Raw genomic sequence first — 25100 nt, forward strand, 5'->3', positions numbered from 1 at the left:
TTAAGCATAGTTTACACTCGGGCAAAGCCGGGCGCACCCCCCCCCCTCCTCTAGTATATATATATATATATATATATATATATATATATATATATATATATATATATATATATTGAGTAAGATGATTGATAATTTATAATTAAAATTAAAAATAAAAAGTCGGTTTCACAAGGAAGAACAAACAAAATCAATAAATTGTACGATCGTTTTGGAAATGATGTTTTTATTGAGATAGACAATAAGTCTTGGACAATAATTTTATCATTTGGTTTTTTGAAACAAAGTCTTCTCATCAGCAAAAATATTGGGTGTTTTTTTTTTGAAGACACCAAAAATAAAACTAGCATTTTTTTAAGTAAGGCAGATGTATCTGGAAAATATTTAAAATATAAAGGAAAATAGTTACTTTTTTGGTGTTGATAAACAAAGTGGGATAAAATGAAAATAAAATAAAATAAAATCGGGTGGAAAGGTAAGGTTAAGAGGGGATATTTTAAATATTTCTAATAAAATATACCTTTTAATGGTCCGCCTTTTAAAGCTCGTAAGTATCATCAATTTTTAATGAATTTACTAATACATTAAAATATACTTTACTCTTGTTCTAATCCCCTTAAAATTATACATTTATATATATATATATATATATATATATATATATATATATATATATATATATATATATATATATATATAGTTTAGTGGAGATGGTAATTAATAAAAACTGAAGAAAGTGCTCAATACTGTTGTAGAGCTAATATGCGTTTTATTTTTTATTACCGTATCTTTCTGTTAAGTTACATTATTGTTTCAGCTACACGGCCGTTTTTTTGGCCGTCTGTAGCATCCGCAGACTTTTACAGAAATGTTCACTATTTCATCCCAAAATAGCGAACATTTCTGTAAAAGTCTGAGGACACTACAGACGGCCAAAAAAACGGCCGTGTAGCCGAAACAATAATGTAACTTAACAGAAAGATACGGTAATAAAAAATAAAACGTATATATATATATATATATATATATATATATATATATATATATATATATATATATATATATATATATATATATATATATGTCAGGTCATGTCATGTGCTACTGGTACCATGTAACCCAGTACTACTTGCCTCATGGTCGGGTCACCGGCGACTAAACTGGTTCCCCCACCAAACTTGTTTGGTGAGAAGTGTGGCTAGTCTCCCGGAAGGATTCAAAACAAGACCTTCCAAAGGGGCAATATACCCCTTTTTCGGGTCAACAGCCAACTAGCACCGTGTGTGTTTGTGTGTATGTATGTGTGTGTTGGGGTGGAGAGGGTTCCCGTAAGCCGTGGTGAAGGCAACCTTTCTAGGAGAAGCAAATCTCTGATTTAAAAAAACCATAAAGCGGGAAACTAGTACCCGCATTAAGCTGGTCTGCAGTTTAACTTGTTGCTGGCTATCTTGCTCTTGCTTGTTGCTGGATCTCAACATTTTGAACCGAGAGAGAGACTTAGCTGTCGTACAAAGCTAAGACTCTTTAACATCATCTGTGTATAGATACTCCCCCAGGCATTTGTCTATTAAAATGGTCCTGTGGTGATGGAAGTCATTTTTGGGCTTATGGACTTTTAAGTGTCTGAGGGAGTTGGACTCGTCTGACAAGCCGTTGCAATCATCATATATATATATATATATATATATATATATATATATATATATATATATATATACATATATATATACCGTTTATTTCTTTTAGTATGTTGACATGCACAATTCTTTACAGCACTTGTTTCGTAGCACAGAATCATTTATGTAATTATTATGTTAAATTTTTAATTTATTCCCCCCTTAACTCATCAGAAGAAAAGGAACTCATCAACTTTAAAAGAAAATAAAGGAATATGGACATGATTACAAAATCCAAAAGTCGGAATAGAAATTGCAATTGGGTTTTCTTTTAGTTATGTCATCTTTGAATTTTTTTCTTATATATATATATATATATATATATATATATATATATATATATATATATATATATATATATATATATATGAGCAAACAGTTAATAAAATATCTTAAAAAACACTTTGAAATGAGTTAAAAACATATTTAATCTGAGAAGGAAATATATATATATATATATATATATATATATATATATATATATATATGTGGATGGATAGATAGATAGATAGATAGATAGATAGATAGATAGACAAAGAGAGAAAGGTTGATAGAGAGACAGACAGGCAGATAAACCAACAGAGGAGTAGATATAAAATATATAGATAGGCATATCTATATAATATGGTTATTCATGGACATGTGTTTTGTCGTCATCAGTATAGCTAGACATAGATAGATAGATAGATAGATAGACAGATAGATAGATAGATAGATAGATAGATCATCATCATATTGCATGAACCCATAGATTCTATTGTTGGTATTGGTTTCCCCAATATTTTTCTAATCAGTATTCTTTCTAGAAAGACATTGGTACTTATGGGAGGGACCAGGTGAAGGTGATCAACATCCTAAGTGAAAGTAATTTTGTGGAACGAACTGAATTCGAACTAGAAACGTTGTTGACCATTTAGCCACCGTCAACTCCTAGTTAGGTAGGTAGGTAGGTAGCTAGCTAGCTAGATAGATACCTATATAGATAGTTAGATAGATAGATAGATAGATAGTTAGATAGCTAGATAGCTAGCTAGATAGATAGATGTTAATAATATGTTTAGCTCAAAAATTTCTATCTGAAATTTTTTTTATTTGCGAATCATCAAATAACTTCTTCAACTTGTATATTACATAACTACAATAATTTTAGAAAATATATGCACTCATAGTCTGGTACCTGGCGAATGTACCCGGTGAACCAAGTGCAAGGGAGATATAAACAATTGCACTTGAAGGGGTAGTTAGAATTTTTAAAAGATCTCTCAGTTGGAACATTCAAAATAGCAGGTAAATGTCAAGTATCTGATAGGATAATAAATAAATAACAACCAAGATGAGATTAATAATCTGAATAATCCAAATTCTCATTCATCATAAAAAAATTACAGAAAAATGGAATTCGTGATCGTATTATTTCTATTTATTAATGTTTATTATGTTTCTGAATTTTTGAGATGAGAACTGATTATTTGGATTTTTCGAACTACTATTCTCATCTTGAGTGTGATTTGCACAACGTTAGGAACCTTAAACCATATTTGCACATTGGTTCAAGGTTCCAAAATTCTGTGAAGATTCCCGAGTTCGACAAGATACACCCGAAGAAAGTCGGAGGTTACATCGACCAAAACGTAGTGAAAATAACACTGAAGATGAGAACAGTAGTCCAAAGAATCCAAATAATACAATCAATCATTTCTTCATCTCAAAAATGAGAATTGTAAGTGAAATTCTGTTTCCATATTTTTAGGTTTTGATGACCTTCCTGGACTTGAAGTGACCGATCACGTAACGTTGGTCATCATCGAGAAATATCTTGGTTTCAAGGTGAGATTTTTTTTTTTTTTTTTTTTTTACATAGGCATCACCACTTATCTAGGCCAAGAGGCCACTCGAGCATAAGGGTTAAAGAGTGTACAGTAGAAATTGGACAATATAGTAATCGTTAGTAAATGGAAATTCAGTAAATTTGTTAACAAGTGGAACAGCTAATCAAGAACTTCTTTACGTTAGACTTGAAGACAACCATATTGTAGTCAGCTGGAAAGCAGGAAAACGGAAGACAATTCCACAGGCGTGCAGTTCTAAGAAAGAAGCTTTGTTCATGGAATGTACGTTTAGGTTTAGGCACAGATAAAGAGTGGGGGGAATTATTAATAATGTTTTCGGATAAACGAGTGTTTCTTGTGAAAGTTTGGTGAGGGGGGACCATAGACTGAAGCTCAGTCAAACACTTTCCATGAAAATAACGATACAGCAGAGACAAACTCGCAATATCTCTTCTGTGAGATAGAGGTTGCAGGGAAGAGAAAAGGACATCTCCTACGAGGCTACAAAGTCTATTTTGAACTCTATCAAGGCAGGACAAGTCCTTTCTAGCAGCTCCTGCCCAGATGTGACAATAGTATTCCATCCTTGGACGTACCTGGCTCTTATATACATAGAGAATTGCATCAGCAGTGAGATATCTACTGGATTGATAGAAGGATCCCACCATTTTTCCAGCGGCCTTGGCAACAGATTTGATGTATGAGTTCCATTTAAGATCAGAAGTAAAGGTCAAGCCCAGAAGCTTGTCAAAACTAGAGGCCTTCTCAAGACGAGAGCCATTCATTTCAATTGATGCCAGATGTGGATCAGAACGTTGATGATGTAAAGAGAGAAGCTTGGTTTTAGATGCATTAAAAGCAACCAGCCACTCCTTTCCCCATTGTACCACATGCTCAAGATCAGAGGAGAGAGAATCGGAGAGAACTTGGTCATTTACTGTCTTAGATGTACTACCATAAATGGTAGTGTCATCAGCATAAATGTCTACAAATGATTTAAGGATGTGATTTAGAAGATCATTAATGTAGATCAGGAAAAGACTTGGGCCCAGGATGGACCCCTGAGGAACTCCAGCATTAATACTGTGAGCTTCTGATTTTTGCCCATCAACTACTACTCTTATGAGCCTATCAGAGAGAAATGATTTAAAAATTGAGAAGACATTTCCAGCTATACCATAGCTAGAGATCTTGTGAAGTAGACCTTTATGCCATACCTTATCAAAGGCCTTAGATATGTCAAGAGCAATTGCCCTAGAAAGGTTGCCTCCGTTGAGAGATTTGCTAATCCTATGAGATATAACTGTAAGCACATCTGTTGTAGATCTAGCAGAACAGAAACTATATTGTGTGTCAGTAAGAAGGTTATTTTTGCTGAGATGGTTGATTACTTCTGTATTTAACACAGATTCCAGCAACTTACTCATGATGCACAGGAGACTTATTGGCCTGTACTGAGAGGGTTATGAGCGATCACCTGAATTCTTAAATACAGGGCATACTGATGAGATTTTCCAGGGTGATGGGAAGCAATTCTCCTTAAGACAACGTTTAAACAGTTTTGTAAGTATGGGTGCTAGTTCTGGTTGAAGTTTTTTGAGTACTATAATTGGAATACCGTCAGGGCCAGTTGCTTTACTGGAATCAAGGTTTTTGATTAGATTGGCAACATCACGTACAGATATATGCATATCACGTAGTGTGTTTTCTGATACAGGAGGAAATATTGGGGGTTGGCGGCCTTGGTCGCAAAGGGTAGAATTAGCTGCAAAGTTCTTGGCAAGGAGTTTGGCTTCGTCTGATGCTGACGAGATTACCTCTGGTCCATTGATGATAGTTGGAATAGAACACACGCTTCTGTTCAGGATTTATATATATATTCTTATATATCTGTTGAACCGTATTAGTACTCATAGTTAAATCCATGAGTACTTCACGAGAAATAAAAGTCAAATCGCTCAGCATTTTGTTAAAACTAAATTAAGGAGTATGCCTTTCTTTGGGGTGCTCATTTAAATTTGCACTTATTTAGGAAAACAAAAAATAAAGAAAAACCTTTATTGTGTACCTGCTTATCACAAAAATTTATCAAGTATTTTTTTTTTTATTTTAGAAAATCAAATTTTATGATTTTTAGCAAGTAAAAAGTTTTGATTATTTTGAATACAGACGAAATCTCTGTAGTCGAATTGAATTGTCGCCCTTAGATTTTGGCAAAATTTAAAACATGGCGCCTAACATTTTATCCCACTTAACTCATCGTAAAAGTTGATTTTTTTAAATAAAAAAAAATACTTGATGAAATTGTGATTTTTGGAATATATCATCTTTGTTCCGTGATGAATAGGTATATTATAAAGATTTTTCTGCCTTTTCTTTACATGAAATTTTTATTATGAGTGTAACTCTACACCTCATTTTTATTATGAGTGTAACTCTACACCTCATTTTTATTATGAGTGTAAATCTACATAAGCACCTCATTTTTAGTCGTTTTATGTAATAAGTTCAATGAATTTTCTAAAGCTATGAATATCGAAAATGTTTTCTTTGTACATTTTCTATATAAATAAAAAAGTAGATGTATGTGTGTTTGTGTGTGAATATTTAGCTGATAAACTTTTAAACCTTGTCAGCTGCCATTAACGATGATGATGATGATGATGATGGTGGTTTCCATTGTTTTCTTTTCTTTGCAGATGGGCGAAGTATGGATAGAAATCATGAAAGAACTGGAACTAGAAAATGTCGAACCACTCAAAGACGACAAAGCCATGTGTGATGCGTTATTAGTGAAACTGAAACAATGTGTCGAAAATAATATTGAGGTTCAGCTGACGCTGATTAATTCGCAAAACATCATGGATGCTTTGGACGAGCAGGAATTATACAATGAGGTATAAAAGAAAAGATCTTCCCTCCTTTTAAAGAATTTCATTTGATTATTATAACCCATTTGGCATATTGGTAGAAGTTTTACTAGTGTATCATGCCAAAGACTTTAAAAAATGGTATTTGATACCTGATTGCTATAGACTGATCATTATAAGGAGAGATCAAGGGCAAGTGGAGTAATCCTGGGACTGGAGTGGCACAATCCCTTACACCTCAGTGTAGTAGCTAATAAAAAAGAGCATTCGGGTTGACTTTGACAATAGTCAGCAACTTAGTTTACCTTATAACTCTGATAAGCATTCAGCATTTAAACGGAGGATCTAGAGCAAGCAGAGTAATCCAGAGAATTGAATGATGCCCTCCTCTACACCTCGATGTAACGTTTAATAAAAAGGAAACCTTAGGGTTGCCCTTGACTATAGTCGGCCATTTAGCTTAGCATATAATTCTGGTTAGATTAGTTTGGTGTTACTCAAAGCTTGGAAGAGGAGGGATTGTGGGTTCATATCTTTATCAACAATTAGTTTATTAGTGAACACAGTCAATCCGATTGGATTCGCATTTGCAGTGTCAATTCCATTGTCTGGAAAGGTATCCTTTTGGCCAATCTTATATCCCATCTGGTTAGAAATGTTGGTTGATTGGTTGTTTTTGTTTTATGGTATATCAACCCTTTTTGCGTTATTTAATGCCGAGTTGAGTAATTTTAAAAATATGTTTGTGTTGTTGCTGCATAGATATGTAAACTCAGCGACTTCTTTCAGTGTTGATCCAACCAAAGCCCTGATCTCTCCTTTCACATTGAAAGTCATAAACTTTGTCTTATCCGCATTTATGTGGAAACCAATGTCATTTGCAGACTTTTCTAGCTTACGTAACAGTGTTTGCGCATCAGCAGTGTTGTTCGCGAACAAAGCAATATCGTCTGCGTAATCTGCATCAGTTATGTGTGCTGATTGATGACGTCTGTTTCTGGATTCATTTAGGGTGAAGCCTAGCATGTTGTGTATATCAACAGAGGTGCGAAGTACAAAGTCAAGACAGACAATGAAAAGAAAAGGGGCAGCAACATAGTTTCCACAGAGAGAGATATCGGAATTCGCATCTCAAAAGCATGGACCGCATTGGATGGGCTACATTCAGTATGAACTTCGAGACTGGCTGACAAACTGAAAAGGCAGTTCTTCAGGGCAGTGGTAGAGTCTATTCTTGTTTACGGTGCTACAACCTGGACACTCACCAAAAGTTTGGAAAGAAAACTAGACGGCACATACACCCGTATGCTAAGAACAATATTAAATATATCTTAGCAAAATCATCCCACGAAGCAGCAACTTTATGGCAATCTACCTGCCATATCTAATACCATCAGAGAAAGACGCCTACGATTTGCTGGTCACTGTCTGAGGAGCAAGCATGAATTGGTGAGTGATGTATTGCTATGGACTTCACGACACGGACGCGCAAGCAGAGGATGACCTAGATCCACGTACATCCAACAAATAGTACACAACGCCAACTGTGAACCTGAAGATTTGAGGCGACTGATGGAAGACAGGAAACTCTGGAGAGGAAGAGTCACATTGGTCCGGGCAAGAAGCCCGTTATGATGATGATGATGATGATGAGTAATTTAGGAAAAAGGATTTATTCTTCATATCTGTCAAATATTTATACATGGTGTTTGGTTTGATTGTTTTGTAAAAGAATATTGTGGTTTTTGCTTTTGCCTTTGCAGAACATAATTGAGTTTTGCAAAGGAAAAAGGAAAAAAAAACAATAACATAACATCAATGTTTGGTGTATTTTTGGTCGTTAGTTTTTTTTTTGTGTTTTTTTTTTCAATGTTTTGATTACCCCCCCCCCCCCCGCTTAAGTTTTAATGTTCGTTTATATGTTTTATTTTTTTACTTCGTTTATAACAAACAAACCTGATCATTGACCTCATTTGCTGAATAGCTATTGTTTATGTCATTGTTGTTGTGGTAACTCTCTATGACTTCCGTGCGGGCACCTGTCAATTTTGCTCTTCCTTAAATAGATTCAAACATCTTTCAGTAACTCATTCTGGGTGGCCGAACAGTTCATGTTTTTTTCACATTTTATTTTCAAACTTCGCCTCAGGGCTTCGAGTTCGATCCTACCAACTTACCAAAACTTTTTACCCCCCCCCCCCGTTTCTTTTTTATTTAAGAGCACACACACCTCGAAACACCCGGGCAACGCTGGGTACCCTTCGCTAGTTTATATATATAAAAGGCAAAATGTGTGTGACCATTTCGTATATGTCTTCAAAAGGCCTTTCTCGCACACGCTCCCGGGGTCGTTACTATCGCTTAAAACTGTGTATATAGGTCCTATATAATAATATCTAGGAATTAGGAAAGCACGTAGCGTATAGATTTATTTACGTCGATTTTTACAAAATTATTGCTATTTTGGCTTCTCGCGTGTTGATTGGGCTTTTTAGTATAAATAAAGTGAAACTAAACTCAAACGGACGTGTTCGCAGCATTGTGCTGGGAAAAACGTCTAGAAGCAATCAGCTTTGATCAATCTTGTATATCAGACAGTCAAATTTCGATAAACAGACGCTGACGCTGCGTGACTTCTATTTGACCTTCTTAATTAGGTCAAATGGAAGCAGCAAAGTTAACTTTTATCATGCACGCCTGTTTTTATAGTTATAGTTAGATAAATAAATTCAAACACGTCTACGCTGTATTTCGCGGTGGCCCAATGGTAACATCGTACGGTTTTTTTTTTCACACATTAATTTCCAACTCAAGGGTACGGGTTCGATTCTCATACTCACCTACCAAAATATTTTTTATTATTATTTTATTTTATTTTATTATTATTTAAACCCCCCCCCCTCGAGTTTTGATTTACCTCAAGACACCCGGGCATCGCCGGGTACCCCCCGCTAGTCTATATATATAAAAGCGAAAATGTATGTATGTATGTGTGTTTGTATGTCTGCTAAAAACTTTCGACAGACAGAACAAAAATTCACAAATTTGGTCTCATGTGAAAGCCCCATCCTTCGCCCGACAAATATCGAAAAATTGGCCAAAATCGTTAATTTTTTCACCCTGAAATCAACACTTTTCTACAGGGGGAGGTCAGCAAAAACCATCCTCTCATGACGAGATCGGTTCTACGCATGCATCAGACAACGTCATGACCTGATTTAGTTTAAATATTTGAAGAACTGACACAATTTTATGTACGTCGTGTTAGGTCAGTTGATTAGAGTGTTGGTTCATTATCTAAGTGTTTTGGGTTCAAATCGTGGGGTGAGATGTCTTTTTTTTTTTTAATTTTTTTAAATTTTAATATTGAAGCAGGGTTATTTAAGCCATTTTTCACGTAACGTTCGTTTTTCTGTTTTTTCTTTTACTTCGCTTATTCTTAGGTTTTCATTAACATCCCCCACCCCGACCGTCACACACACCCCAAAACACCCGGCCAATGCCAGGTACCCACCGATTTTTTCAATTTTAATATTGAAACAGGCTTATTTAAGCCATTTTTCACATGTTTTTTTTTTGGGGGGGGTTATTTTTCAGATTTTTTAAAGAAATTTTAACGTTCGTTTTTCTGTTTTCTTTTTTGTTTTTGCCTTACGTTAGTTTTTTTGTGTTTTTTTTTCGATTTTTTTAAGTTTTAACTTTTTAAAATATTTATTTCGCTTATTCTATTTCATGTAGGCAGATTCTCCCCGCGGCCTGCGACGGCTCTCGATAGAAGGGTCGAGAATGAGGTCGGGGAAGGCGGCAGTAAGCACGGGATGCCACGGTTGGTCATCTTGCATATAGTGACTCAGGAAGGCCAGCCTCTCAGCGTCTCGATGAGACTTCAAGTCCGGCATTCCCAAGCCTCCCTTACACGGACATTGAATACAGACCTGTCTGCCACCCAGTGTCTTCCTCTGTCCCAACTTGGCCAAAAGGCCAAGAAAAACTTAAAAAGCTAAGAACAGCATCTATTAACAACAGACTTTTAATCTTAACCAAAAAGGCCAAGCACAAAAGTGTTACGGACAGACCGACAGACGGACCAATGGACCGACAAAGTGACTTATAGAGTTGCTTGTACGTGACTAAAAATGTCATGAACCCACACTATCCTTTCACAAAACATTATATATCACGTTTTAGTTTTACATAAATTTCCAAAATTTTGTCTAAACCAACATTTTTTAAAATTCCTTTCTTGTCTTTTTCAGATCCGAGAGAATCATCGGCAGAAAGAAATGAACCAAAATTCGTGGGCGGAATTTGTTTCAAGAACTTCCAATTATAATTTGCTGAAAGTAAATGGCGTTTTCAATTCACCCTTTTTTTTTTTCACTAACTAAAAAAAAAAAAAGAAGCATAATTTGATATTTATTCAAACAAAAATTCACGAAAGTGTTTGCAATGTTTGCTCCAATGATAAGCTAAAACTCTGTAGTATCTTGTTTTGCTTTTTTGCTTTTTTGTTTTTTAACATGAACAAGGATATATATAAATAGTTTTTATTTATTTTTTTTAAATCTTTTAAAAAAGTTCACAGTATAGTACATTTTCGGTGCTTCTATATTATAATAACGAAAAAAATTATTGGATTTCAAGTAAAACAAATGATATCTACACAATTATCATGCCGTAAAGAGTAACATATCAAAAAATTATGGAAATCCATGAGGTAGAAAAATAATCATTAATGAAAAAACCTTTTTCGATAAAGTTTAGATGAGGAATAAAATTTGTTCGACATTTTGAATTACGTTCAACTTCTCTATTTTTTTTTAGTAAGCGTAGCAGTGATTTCACTTCATTTTAAAAATTTCTCTTTTCATTAAAATTATTTTTCTACATAAGTCTTTTTCGTAATTTTTGGATATGTTACTATTTGAGACCTGATAATTACGTGGGTACCATTTGTTTCACTTGAAATTCAATATTTTTTTGTTATTATAATAAAGAAGTACCAAATTTTCTTTATAACATAAGATTTTTGCACGAGGCCAAAATTGGATAGGATGGGGGTCGGCTGTCATCTTCTTAGTCTATTCTCTAAATTAATTTCATGTCACCAAAATACATCATTTACTCTAGGGATAAAACCGACCCTTCATCTAATCTGCACAAGATCGCAATAGCCTGTCATCTTCAGAGCTGCAGGTCAAACCGGAACGTGCCCCAGCAACCCTGTCCTTGCTAAGCTCTTCCAGAAGAGCCTGCAACCAGTGTTGGGATAAACCTCTACCAGTTGAAAACTCATGATCACAAGGATACACGAAAGAGGAATGGTTCCCCTCGTCAACGGACCTGGTTTGTCAATTGGTAAGGGTAGCAGGGTTCCTGGGTCCGGATAGACCTGGTTTATTTCTATTTGAATTTCTCAGAACAACTGCTTATCCCACAGTGGGAAATCAACTCGCTGATGAGGGAGGGGCATTATACCCTCAGCCGACTGGCTTCCACAACCAGTCTTGCCCCACTCCTCTGATCACTTTCACCGACATGGAAGTGGGGCAATAAGCAGGAAACGGTAAAAATAGTTCCAAAGTCTAGCAATCTGAGGGAAGAAACTATTAAAATAGAAGGCTTCCCGGCATCTAGAGACCTCAACAATGAAAGGGTGTGACTTTGCTGCTTGTTGGGTTAGTCGAAAGTATGTTTGTCACGTGAAGCAAATGCCATGAGTTCATCAGACCACATTCCATTAAAATACTTCTAAAACAGGCACAGGGATGCAACATTACAGCGATGGGACAGGGATTGGAGCTTGGTCAATAGTGCGAGGAAACATTAGATTGGAGACTCTTTTTTTTTACCCTGTCTAAAAGAGAGAAACTGGTGATAAATGCAGATGTGGAAATACGCCATGCATATGCAAATGGCGGCTTTGTAGATACTGGCAATTATGAGTAATTTTCTAGCATGGTAAAGGGAGCCCATCTTCTTTGCAGCAGCCTTGGCAACGTCCTCATTGCATTTGTTCCAATTCATGTTTCCTGCCAAGGATTTTGAATTATGAGCTCTCAGATAGGGTGTTATTTGTCATGGCAATCGGTGATCGAGGAGGATTCTTGTAATTGTTAAAGGAGAGCAGCTTAGTCTTAGTAGCATCAAAAGTTACCATTCATTTGTGGCCCCTTTCTGCTACAGACTGAAGATCTTTCTGCCATTATTTTCGTGTACGTATACATTCGTTTTTCCTTTATGTCTGTTACAGATCATGGTATCATAAACTAATATACCTGTAACGTGGCCGTTACGTTCGAACTCGCTACAGTTCAAACCTTTCTCAGACCTCCACGCCACGTGGCACCGTCAAAAAAGGAACAGACAAACAAACAAACATAAATCTGACTCAGCTTTTCTTTCTTTTTTAACACAAGTTATTTATTAACTTTTTTTTCTTTCTTCCAATCTCGACACCAGAGCCACATGTCCATCTCCCCTGGCTCGTGTTTTTTCTTTCTGCTCCACTACACGCCGGCCGTAGATAGACATTTCTCATCTTCAACTTGACATGCCCATCTTTATCAACAACTGCACTTTCTTCTCTCCGACCACGTGGTGTCCTTTTTTTTTTTTTATCTTGTCATACCAGCTTTTTTTTTTTTTTTTTTTTTTTACATAGAAGTCACCACTTATCAAGGCCCAGAGGCCACTCGAGGATAAGGGTTAAAGAGTGTACAGCATCAGAATCATAGTAATCGTTAGTAGTGGAGGTTCGGTTAATTTGTTAACTTGAGTGGAACGGTTTGTCAAGAACTTGTTTGCATTGGACTTGAAGACGGCCATATTGTAGTCAGCTGGAAAGCAGGCAAACAGAAGAGAGTTCCACAGGCGGGCAGGTCTAAGAAAGAAACTTAGTTGATGGAATCTATGCTTAAGTTTAGGCACAGATAAAGAGTAGGGGAATTTATTAGTAATGTTTTCAGCTAGACGAGTGTTTCTCGTGACAGTTTGGCGAGGGGGGGGGGCCATAGATTTGAGCTCAGATGAGCACTTGCCATGAAAATAATGATAAAGCAGAGACAGGCTCGCAACGTCTCTTTTATGAGAAAGATGTTTCAGGGAAGAAAAAAAGGGCATCCCCTACTAGGCAAGCTTTCGCATGCTTCCTAATTTGCATATGTACTTGTTTTTGGCTACTGCTGCTAATATTCTCACAAGCCAGTTATCTTATGGCTCCTGCTGATATTTTCCCACATGCTCATACGCGCTCTGTTAGCTACCCATCTCGGGCACAATTTTATCAGGGTGGTCGTTTATGAATATCACACAAATAGAGAATCAGTGTGATTTAATTTGTTGTAAATGAGTAGTAAAGCCCATTGGATTGCAGAACGGATTGCAAATTTTATAAACAATTTTTTTTTTTTACATAGGCATAACCACTTATCAAGGCCTAGAGACCACTAGAGGATAAGGGTTAAGCGCGCACAGTAGTCAATTGGACAATATAGTAATTGTTAGTAATGGAAATTCGGTAAATTTGTTAACTTAAGTGGAACGGCTCATCAAGAACTTGTTTACGTTGGACTTGAAGACAACCATATTGTAGCCAGCTGGAAAGCAGGAACGCGGAAGACAATTCCACAGGTGGGCAGTTCTAAGAAAGAAGCTTCGTTCATGGAATCTACGTTTAGGTTTAGGCACAGATAAAGAGTGGGGGGGGAATTATTGATAAGTGTCTTCAGCTAGACGAGTGTTTCTTGTGAAAGTTTGGCGAGGGGAGGACCATAGATTGAAGCTCAGTTGAGCACTTGGGTTATTGTTTGGGGGGGGGGGCTAACCCAATACATCTTTTTTTATGATGATGCTTGGTAACAACCTTCAGAATCATTTAAGTAATGGTTTACAAAAATATAGTCAGCTAGCAAACTAGCAACTTGCTAAGTATAATTCAAGGGAGAAACTTGGATATAGTTCAAGGGAAATAACTCTTGAATACAATGAACCAAAAATATATTTCACTGAATTGATGAATAAAATTGTTTTCTTTACAGGCCGCAAAACGCCGTCAGGATTTATCGATTGATCTTTCGAGAGTTCAGACTGGATATCGAGATGAGTAAGAAATTTACAATCATTTTTTTTATCTTATCGATTTATTTTTTTAGTTTCTGAATTTTTGAGATGAGGATTGATTATGCGTATTATTTGAATTCTTCGGATTACTGTTCTCATCTTGTGTGTTATTTTCACAACATTTTGGTCGATGTAACTGCCAAAATTTCTTTCAGTGTCGAACTCGGAAGTCTTTCTGTTAAACTTGCTAATCTGCAAGGAATTTTGAACGGAACCTTGAATTTAAAATCTAAAGAGGTAGCATGCTCTCGTTCCATCCTAAATAATTCGCAATTATATTTTTGAATGTTGCTTGCACTAAAGATTGGATCTGCGACTGAATTTACCAAGTACTTTATCCGTTATGCCATGTATCATTGCAGACAAGATACACCTGAAGATCAGAGGTTATATCCACCAAAATGTTGTGAAAAAAAAAAAGCACTCAAGATGAGAACAGTAAAATGTAAAAAATTTAAGGCTTAAGTTTTAATGGATCTTAAGAGGAAATAGGCGTAATCACGTTTGACACACCGGTTTCAGTCAGATCACCAAAGTTAAGCAACGATGAGCCGGGTCAGTACTAGATGGGTGATCATTTGGGACTTCCAGGTGCTGTATGGGTTCTCCGCTTATCTCGGCATTGTTTCTAGTCGTCCTGGACTTCTCCTTGCCACTGGACTCAAACAGTGCCGATTCAGGAGAGGTGTGGTCTGGGATTGCGCAACTCTTGCCTCACAATTACGTGCAGCTGCCTTTACAGGAGGTATCCTTTGTCTTTCGAGACTGAATGGAGGCATTGATTGATATAAGAGGAAATTGGAATTTTGGGAATCTTGTTTAATTGGTGTCAGATCAAATTTAATGCAAATTTGTTCTCTTTGAAATTTTAAATGAGAATCTGTGTCCATATTATTATGTCCCCTTAGATTCTCTTTTCAATTTAGCTGGTTTCTACTGATCTTTTTATTGTCAATTCTAATAAATTACAATGTTAGCTTCCAAATTATGCAGTCGAAATTACCTAAATATTACTGAATTATTTAAAAAAAAACAAAAAAAAACAAACTTTAATCATGTTAGCAGGTGAAAAATTCCAGCCATCTTGTTTAAATCAAAACAGAAAATTACTTCTCTTTTGAACTCGTTTTCTTCAAATTCTATTTTCTTTAATAAATAATTTTCTACCTTATCGTTTTTCATAATTTTTGGATATGATCATCTTAAAAATACAAGGAATGCGTAGACACAATTGCTTTCATGTGAAATTTAGTTTTACGATTTCCGAAATTTCGTTTCTGATAGTGTAGAAGCGCCAAAAGTTTTATCATTAAGATTGGTACAGTCAAAACCAAATGATCTTTTCCTTTTTTTTCTCCAGAAAATTGTTCCATAACATCACAATGCCGCGACTCGGAACAACGGTGAGTGTAAATGTATCTCGTTTTCATTCTGAAAAAAAAAACAAAAAAAAAACAAAACAAAAACACAAAAAAACTAGTTTTATCAAATTTCTCAGAATGTTAAAGAAATTTTGATGAATGCACAAATGTAGATTTTTTTTTTTTTTTAATATTGACAGCGATTAAGAGAAACTAAAAAAAAATCCTTATACACATAAAATATTAATTTACACACGTATGTATAAAATTTAAAAAAATGAAAATTTACAATGAAATTTTGAAGAAATATGGTATAATAAAATTATGGGGTGTTCGTTCGCACCTGATCTTCATAGAATGGAAATATGTCACAAAGTTTAACAAGGTTTTTTAATATAGACCACAGAATATTGTGATAAGTGTTTCAGTGTAAACAGGTATGGTATAATAAATTATGGGGTTTATCTATTTTATTTTTACTTTCATCATATTTTGCTTTAGTTTTGATACCCCCAAATTCGACCCAAATTTACAACCTTTCCTTTTCATAACCTATCATACTTTCATAAATCAGAGTCCATTTTCTGTAGGCTGTTTTTGAACCCAGTCAACGATGAGTACTTTTGCTAGTATATATATATATATATTATATATATATATATATTTTTTTTTTTTGTTTCTTTAAATAATACATTTTATACATTACTAATATAGTTTTGGATTTCCTTTATTAATATATTCTAGTTAATGTTATACGATTTAAAATATATATATATATATATATATATATATATATATTTGTATTTAACAAAAAAGGTACGCCTGTACCTCTACAAGTCCATCATTCGCCCATGTATGGATTATTGTTATCACATTTGGGCTGGTGCATCTGCTACTAGTCTCTCGCTCTTGGATAGGATTCAAAAGAGAGTCGCCAACCTAATTGTCAGCTAGGCTTCAACCACTATCCCATCGACGAAATGTTGCATCCCTCTGCTTGTTTTACAAGTATTTCAATGGTAGATGCTCCGACGAACTACATGGCCTTGCACTCCCTTAATGTAAATACCCCAGAAATCCCACCCCTACACAGTAGAGATCCCCAGATGCCAGAAAGCCTTCTATTCTAATAGTTTCTTTCCCAAAACTGCTAGACTTTGGAATTCCCTTCCGGGTTCCTGTTTTCCCGATTGTACTGAGATGCAGAAGTTTAAGTCTAATGTAAACAGTCATCTTGCTGCTCAACTCCCTAGATAGTGTCCCTGCAATTATGTCCCAGATAGTAGCCCCCTACATCAAAGTGGCACTGTACCTTGTTTGGGGTGAAAATGCAAAAAAACAAAACGAAAAACAAAACACATATACTAAAAATGTTTTTAAAAGCAAAAAATTGTTTTTGCCAACCACATATATTGATCACCTGATAGAAATATTGATTACATTGGAAAAGGAAATTACACGTAAATTGTATGTTGCTTCACGATTGTTCAAACTTTAGGGCCTGAACTTCCGTTTTTTTGTTTTTTTAACTTCTGGAATACTCAGTGGCAGGGAGGTGCTTCATGAGATTCCAACAGTAGTCAGTCATCATGATTGTGTCCCAGCGACCTGGAATACCTAGTCTCCATCTCTTTCAGGTACTGATGGAATACCAGTCGATACGTGAGACTAGGGAGTGCATCTAATGTTCCTATTGCAGCACAAGTTTCTGAAAGCAGTCACAATGTTTTTGACAAGTTCTGCGTAGTTTCTGGCCTTATTGTTGCCGAGAAAGTTCTTCATTACCAGAACAGATGTTTTCCACGCTTCCAGTTCCATTTCGTTCATTGAGTTTTCAAATTCTGGATTTCTGATGAGCTCTGTCTGATGTCTGATCTGAGGATCGTTAAAGATGCCAGCTTTCACCTTCTCCAGATCAATCCTGGAAAAGCCTAGCAAAAGTGAGTGAAGAAGTCAACAACTTGGTGAACTGCTTAAGCTAAGCTGGATGTGCAGCAGTGGGAAGAGTATTCTGCCTCTGTCCATCAGAGAGTCGTTGATGATGTTTTTTTTTTTTTTTTTTTTTTTAAAAATCCCATTTTCACCCCAAACAAAGCACAGTGCCACTTTGATGTAAAGGGCTACTATCTGGGACATAAGTTGCAGGGATACTATGTAGGGAGTTGAGCAGCAAGATGCCTGTTCGCATTACATTTGAACTTCTCCATGTCAGTAAAGCTAAGGAAGCAGGAACCAGAAGAGAGTTCTAAAGTCTAGCAGTTCTGGGGAAGAAACTATTAGAGTAGAAGGCTTTTTTACATCTAGAGATTTCTAATGTGTAGGGGTGGGACTTTGCTGATTGTCGGCTTGTCGAGGGTATTTACATTGAAGGGATACCAGGGGTACTTTATTTGCAAGGCACTAATTCCTCCTGCACAGACCAATTCCTTCTTTGTGTATGCTGAGCACCAATTTTTGGAGGTTTTATGACTTTAAACTGATCCCTTTACGACATAATCACCCAGAACTATTGAACCTGAATACTTCTTGTAATTAAAATCATTTCAAATCAAAATAATTATTTGACATACATTTTATCCGCATCAACATTTTATCCGCATCAACTTCTAAAATTCTTCACACATGCATACATGCGAACAAAAATGTAAAAAAAACCCCCAAAAACATGTGGTCATAACTTGAAAACTCAACCTGATTGAACAAAACAAATGTGATTTTCGGATTCAGCGCATCAGATTCATCCTGAATCAAATTTGTTGTTGAACAGTTTTATATGTGTCGTTTTCTGTATGTCTTTTGAATTTTTTCAAGGGAGATAATTACCATATATTTTGGCGTATAAGAAGACCCTTAAAGTTAAAAAAATCATCTTTAAAAACCAATAGTTCATAAAATACCGGGCGTTGCAATCTCTAGCCTAAACAAACATGGTTTTGGGATTTAGCAGTCGTCTTATACAACCGGTATATGATAAATTCATTAAAATTTGCTCCAATTTTGTACCTTGTCTTATCTGACGGTCACCTTATATGCTGAAATACACGGTACATGAAAACTTCTGGCATTAAATGGCACAGATGTTGTAGAGAACAGATATTACACTTTAAAAAACTTATTTATGTCAGAAAATTATACAATAATTGAAAATAAATCAGGCACAAGGCCATTCAAAAATTTGTGGAGGGGGGGGGGAGGTTATAATCATCTGTGTCACTTTACCTTATAACTGTAAAACTATTCTTAGCTTGAATCCTCAGTCATCATAATACCAGATTCATTCCAGGGTTCGTCTTAAGACTTTGTAATCGATTTTTTCTTAAAACTAAATATATACATAAATAAAAAATTGTTTATTTAAAATAATTTTATTATCGTGAGGTGGGGAAAAAAAAACAAAAAAATAAATAAAAACGTGTTAGTAACATGGCATGGTTGTTACGTTTCAACTGTGCTGTCACAGTTCAAACCCTCCGAACCCACATGCCGCCTGAGACTGCCACAAAGGAATAAACAAATAAAAAAGGAAACAAAAATCCAACTTCGCTGTTTTTTCTGTTTTAGCAAAAGGCATTTATTAATGTTACTTTCCAAACAATGTCTATTTCTTTTTTTTACTGTTTATTTTGTCTACCATGATTTAAACACGACTCTGCCATCTCGACACCAGCTTAAAAGTCTCTTGCCACAAGCTCGACCACAGAGTTTCATGCAGACTCTTCTGTCAAGGTTCGACTCAGGAAGGCCAACCTCTCTGTGTTTCAATGACACTTCAAGTCAGGCAGTCCCAAGCCTCCCTCACATGAACGCTGAACACAGACCTATCTGCAAATCCAATATTTCCCCTTGTTTCAAAGAAGTGAGAACAGTTTGCTCTGCAGGGATTTTAGATAGTCTGTGGAAGTGGAAGTACTGCAGTCAGTAAAGAATGAGCTGAAAGACGTAGGTGGTGCATGCCTTCGCTTTGCCCTTCAAGGATAATTTCCTTTGCGCCCACAAGTCAACCGTGGCTTGACCTTTGACTTTACCTCCGACCAATTCTTTTTGAGCTGGAGACCCAGTCAAAACCACATGTCGAGGATCCAAACCGGGCCGTCCATCCAGCTGGAGGGAGTCTGTTCCCCTCCAGGGTCCTAACCACGGACCGGTCAACTTGCTGTGGTTGATTTTGGACCCCGTGGTCTTTTCAGATTGTGTGAGCGCCTCTGTCACCACCTAAATTTCCTGGAAGTATGACACAAACACAATGATGTCATTGGCGAATGCAGTGACTGTCTCTCGATCCACCAGGTAGAGCGATCATGCACAGAACCAGACTTGCCTCCTCGTGCCTCAGCTTGTGAAGTAGCTACCAACATAATAGATGCACTGAGACTAAAACTGCCTTCAAGACTGCCAGCAACCACTGTAAAAGAGTAATAAAAAATGCAAGAAAGTTATATGCCCAGTCTGTTAAATCCAAAGTAGCTGAGCAGCGGCTTGGTTCCAATCAGTTTTGGCAAATAGCAAACAGGATACTGAACAGAAGTGTGCGTTCTATCCCAACCCTCATCAATGACCTGAAATCATCTCGTCAGCATCAGATAAGGCCAAACTTTTTGCCAAAAACTTTGCAGCTAATTCTACCCTATGCGATGAAGGCCATCAACTCCCCATATTTCCTCCTATAACGGACAACACGCTCTGCAACATACAAATATCTGTGCATGAGGTCACCAAGCTAATCAAGAACCTTGATTCCAGTAAAGCAACTGGCCCTGATGGCATTCCAATCATTGTGCTGAAAAAGCTTCAATTAGAACTTGCCCCCATACTTACAAAACTCTTCAAGCGTTGCCAAGTGAAGTGAAGTGCTTCCCAACACCCTGGAAAACCCCATCAGTATGCCCTGTATTTAAGAATTCAGGTGATAAGTCATCTCCCTCTCAGTACAGACCAATAAGTCTCCTGTGTGTTATGAGTAAGCTGCTGGAATCCATATTAAATAGAGAAGTAGTCAACCACTTCAGCAGAAATAACCTTCTTAGTGACATGCAATATGGTTTCCGTTCTGCCAGATCTACAGCAGATGTGCTAACGGCTATATTTCATAGGATTAGCGAATCTCTTGCCAAAGGCTTCCTCTCTAGAGCAATTGCTCTCGACATATCAAAGGCCTTTGATAAGGTATGGCATAAGGGCCTACTTCACAAGATTTCCAGCTACGGTATAACTGGAAATGATTTCTCGATCATCAAATCATTTCTCTCCGATAGGCTCATAAAAGTAGTGGTTGATGGGCAGAAATCAGAGGCCCTCAATATTAATGCTGGAGTCCCTCAGGGGTCCATCCTAGGCCCAACTTTCTTCCTGATCTACATCAATGATCTCCCAAAACACATACTGAAATCATTCGTTGACATCTATGCTGATGACACGACCATCTATGGCAACACATTTAAGGCCGTAAATGACAAAGTTCTTTCTGATTCTCTCTCCTCTGATCTTGAGCATGTGGTACAGTGGGGGAGGAGGTGGTTGGTTACTTTTAATGCATCAAAAAACCAATCTCCTATCTTTATATCATCAACGCTTTGATCCCATCAGTTGGCATCAATTGAAATGTGTTGTTCTCGTCTAGGGGAAGCTCCAGGTTTTGATAAGCTTCTGGGCTTGACCTTTACTCCTGACCTGAAATGGAACATGTACATCAAGTCAATTGCCAAGGTCGCTGAAAAAATGGTAGGATCCTTCTACCGTTCCAGAAGATATCTCACCCCTGATGCAATTCTCTATCTGTATAAAAGCCAAGTATGTCCAAGGATGGACTACTTCTGCCACATCTGGGCAGGAGCTGCTAAAAACAGCCTATCCTGCCTTGACAGAGTACAAAATAGGCTTTGTGGCTTAGTGGATGATGCCCTTTTCTCTTCCCTGCAACCTCTCTCCCACAGGAGAAACATTGCGAGCCTGTCTTTGTTTTATCGTTACTACCATGGCAGGGGCTTGTCTGAGCTCCAATCTCTGGTCCCCCTCGCCAATCTTTCATGATAAACACCCGTCTAGCTGAAACCACTGTCAAAAATTTTCCCCACTCCTTATCTGTGCCAAAATTAAAACATAGATTCCATAAACAAAGCTTCTTTCTTAGAAGTGCACACGTGTGGAACTCTGTTCCGGTTGCCTGTTTCCCACCTGACTACAATCTGGGTGTTTTCAAGTCTAATGTAAACAAATTCCTGATGAACCGCTCCCTTAAGTAAGACACTTTATCAAATCTCCAACACTAACATACTGTACACACAATAACCCTTATCCTCGAGTGGCTTCCGGGTCTTGATAAGTGGTAACTACCTTGTAAAAAAAAAAAAAAAAAAAAAAAAAAAGAAGTAACGGCTTCAACACAAGGATGTAATACAGGGAAGACAGCGGACAGCCCTGCCCGGGAGATGGCTAAGCATTTCAAACGCTTTCCGTTTACCTCTACCACTGCCATTGGCATGCAGTATAGTACGGAGATCCATTTGCGGAAGCCTGGTTTGAATTTGGCGGCCTCTAGAACAGAGGCCAGAAAGCGATGGTCGACCCTAGTGAAAGCTTTGAACTAATCCAAATTGATCAGCACGACTTCTGTGTCTTCTACTATCCCTCCCTCTAAGATTGTATGGATCAGAAATTGTTTTGTATAAATCTCCCTTTCACTGCATAATTCTGCTCTGGTTCAATCAACTCGCCGATAAATAACCTGCAACCAATTCGATAGGTTGGTTGGTTGTTTTACGGCATATCAACCCTTTTCAGGTTATTTAATGCCGAATCTGGTGATTTCGAAGAAAATTTTTTTAATAGAATATTTTTGTTGTTTTCAAGTCGGTTTCTATTTAACCCATAGTTGGGACCCTAACAGGTACTACCACCCAGGGTCAGAGTGGACCTGGGAGCAATGGCAATTAAAGGGTGGCTCCACACTCCCCAAAGCCCGCAAGCTGGGGCCTCACCATCGGATATATCCAGGATCGAAATTCAATAGGACCTTGGCCAAAATCCTAAGCTCTGTTTAGCAGAGTTATGGGCCTGTAATGATCTAATTCTTCCCTGCCATGCCTATTCGTTTTCCTCAGCAATGTGATCACTCTCTTAATGACATGACTTGGAATGGAAATCTTGTCAAACCAATGGTTGAACACATCCATCAGAATCAGTATCAACATGGGCGACAGCCTCAGATACAATTCTTAAGGCAGACCATCGAGTCCAGGCAATCTGTCGCAACCGACCTGCTTCAACGCATTCAGGACCTCCTGCTCTACTACGCTGACCTCATAACTAGCTGCTCTGGCCACCTCGAAGCAAAGGAGAGTCGGCCAAATTTGTGGTCAGGGATATCGGGCTGTTGCATGAAATGCTCTTCCAATTCCCTTGCTTATCTCCCGAGTCAACCTCAGGATGCTTCCGTCTGTGTGCTTTACACTTGCGATATACTTATCAGAGCCACGCATGTCAGCTTCCCGAGGCAGACATGTGTCAGAGTTCATGGCTTCATTGGTTACTTTTCTAAACCTAGCCCTAACTACTTGACCTTCTTAGCCATTAATGGCCAGGGAGCCATTAAAAATGATTTTTGTGTCTAGGCATTTCTTAAATGAATGAAAATAAAAATCTATAATTATTTATAGTACATAAATGTAAAGTTTTTAAATTATTCATACCAATAATATTGTGGGGTCTTTGTTCTTTATTTGCAGGTCTTCAGTGGAATCCATGGGAAGATTGAGCAGATCACACCACTTCACATGCAGCTCAAAATACATGAAGAAGTTGACCAAGAGAAAACGCAGTAAAAAAAATGAAACTATTAACGTTATCGCTTTTATAGAATTTCTGTTAATTAAAATGAAGAATCAAATTTGAATAAACAAAACTTATTTTATTTGTATTACTAGCAGGGGACACCTGGCCTTGCCCGGTTATAAAATAAGCTTAAATATATTTTAATTCATGCAGATTTTATATTTATTACAGAACCAATTCTCTATTGAATATTATATTGTACCTACTATAGAGTATGGATTTCAAAAGTTAAAAAAAAAAAAATTCCGTGCCATCAGCTAGAATTAAAATCAAAACTTTTAGCATTCCAGCTGCATTCCCTACTGTTTGAGCTATCGACAGATAAATAAGAAAGATTTAAAATTAAACCACTTCTAGCTATGAATGAATTTGCGCAAGTGCAAAAGTAATAGAAATATGTTGGGAAGTTGAAACAAACAAACAAAGATTTTACTCTTTATAAACTATTCTTGGTGTAAGTTTACTATTACCTGTTAATTTCAGTGTTACGTTACCAGCAGTTTAAGAGTTTATCGGTTAAATATTTTCACACAGACACACGCACACATACATCTGTTTTGTTTATATAGACATGGCCTGTGCAATTTTGTGTGTTGCACTACTGACACCAGATACTATGGGGCATATAGGGATATCCAGTTTGTAAGTTTTGAGGAGGCCATACAATGACGGAATATTGGGGTGGTAATCAATGTATGATGTCCAAGTTTTGTTTTTATAAGATTTCAAAACATTTTTTGAAAGTTTCAATACTTCTATTTATTGTCATAATCAGTGTTGGTATATGTGTCTCGGACTGCCAATACTTACACATCCTTATTTGAATTACAACAAACATATTTGTCCCAAAAAGAATATGAATTGCATCATATCTTTTTAAATATATTAATGGCTATATGACTTCATAAAAAAAAAAAAAAAATCTTACTCTCTTTCACAACACTATGCTCCCCCTCCTTTTTTGAATTTCCAACAACTTTTCCGTTTCTGAAATAAAACATGGTCATACATTTCATTACATCAAAAATATATTTTCAAATATTTGCACTGGTGTTTTGTTTTCTGAATTTCATTCATTGAGAGGAAGTCTTGCAATAAAGACGAAACGTTGATGAAAGCATAACTTGGTTTGTTCCTTTTTTATCGATCTATCTCATCAGAACACCATTTCCATTATTCTCATATACACACACAGGCCCTTCAGTCTTTGACAGACTATGGATACCCACGAAGGGGTGGGTGCGCATGAAATTTTTGTGGCAGGAGGTGTGCAATCTCCAACCACACCTCTGCCGAGTCGACATTGTTAAATACCAGTGGCATACAGTAGTATGTTCAGGACGACTGGAAACAAATGCTGGGATAAGCAGAGAGCACATACAGCACCTAGAATTTCCAAATGGTCACCATCTGATATTA

The 25100-nt window shown here is 36.8% G+C and overlaps 1 protein-coding gene across 1 annotated transcript in view; it reads left to right on the plus strand.

The window, feature by feature from the left end:
- Positions 1-24801, plus strand: part of LOC145247455 (cilia- and flagella-associated protein 69-like) — a 114060-nt gene extending 89259 nt beyond the window's left edge. The window contains exons 18-23 of the mRNA XM_080109238.1: positions 3424-3500; positions 6202-6399; positions 10629-10715; positions 14412-14476; positions 15854-15896; positions 23576-24801. Of these exons, the coding sequence (XP_079965364.1) occupies positions 3424-3500; positions 6202-6399; positions 10629-10715; positions 14412-14476; positions 15854-15896; positions 23576-23671 (566 nt within the window). The 3' untranslated portion in view covers positions 23672-24801. The remainder of the gene's footprint in view (positions 1-3423; positions 3501-6201; positions 6400-10628; positions 10716-14411; positions 14477-15853; positions 15897-23575) is intronic.
- The last annotated feature ends 299 nt before the right edge of the window (positions 24802-25100 follow it).

This window comes from Euprymna scolopes, chromosome 25, assembly GCF_053919585.1.
Source record: "Euprymna scolopes isolate OS-2025 chromosome 25, ASM5391958v1, whole genome shotgun sequence".
NCBI classification, from domain to species: Eukaryota; Metazoa; Mollusca; class Cephalopoda; order Sepiida; family Sepiolidae; genus Euprymna; species Euprymna scolopes.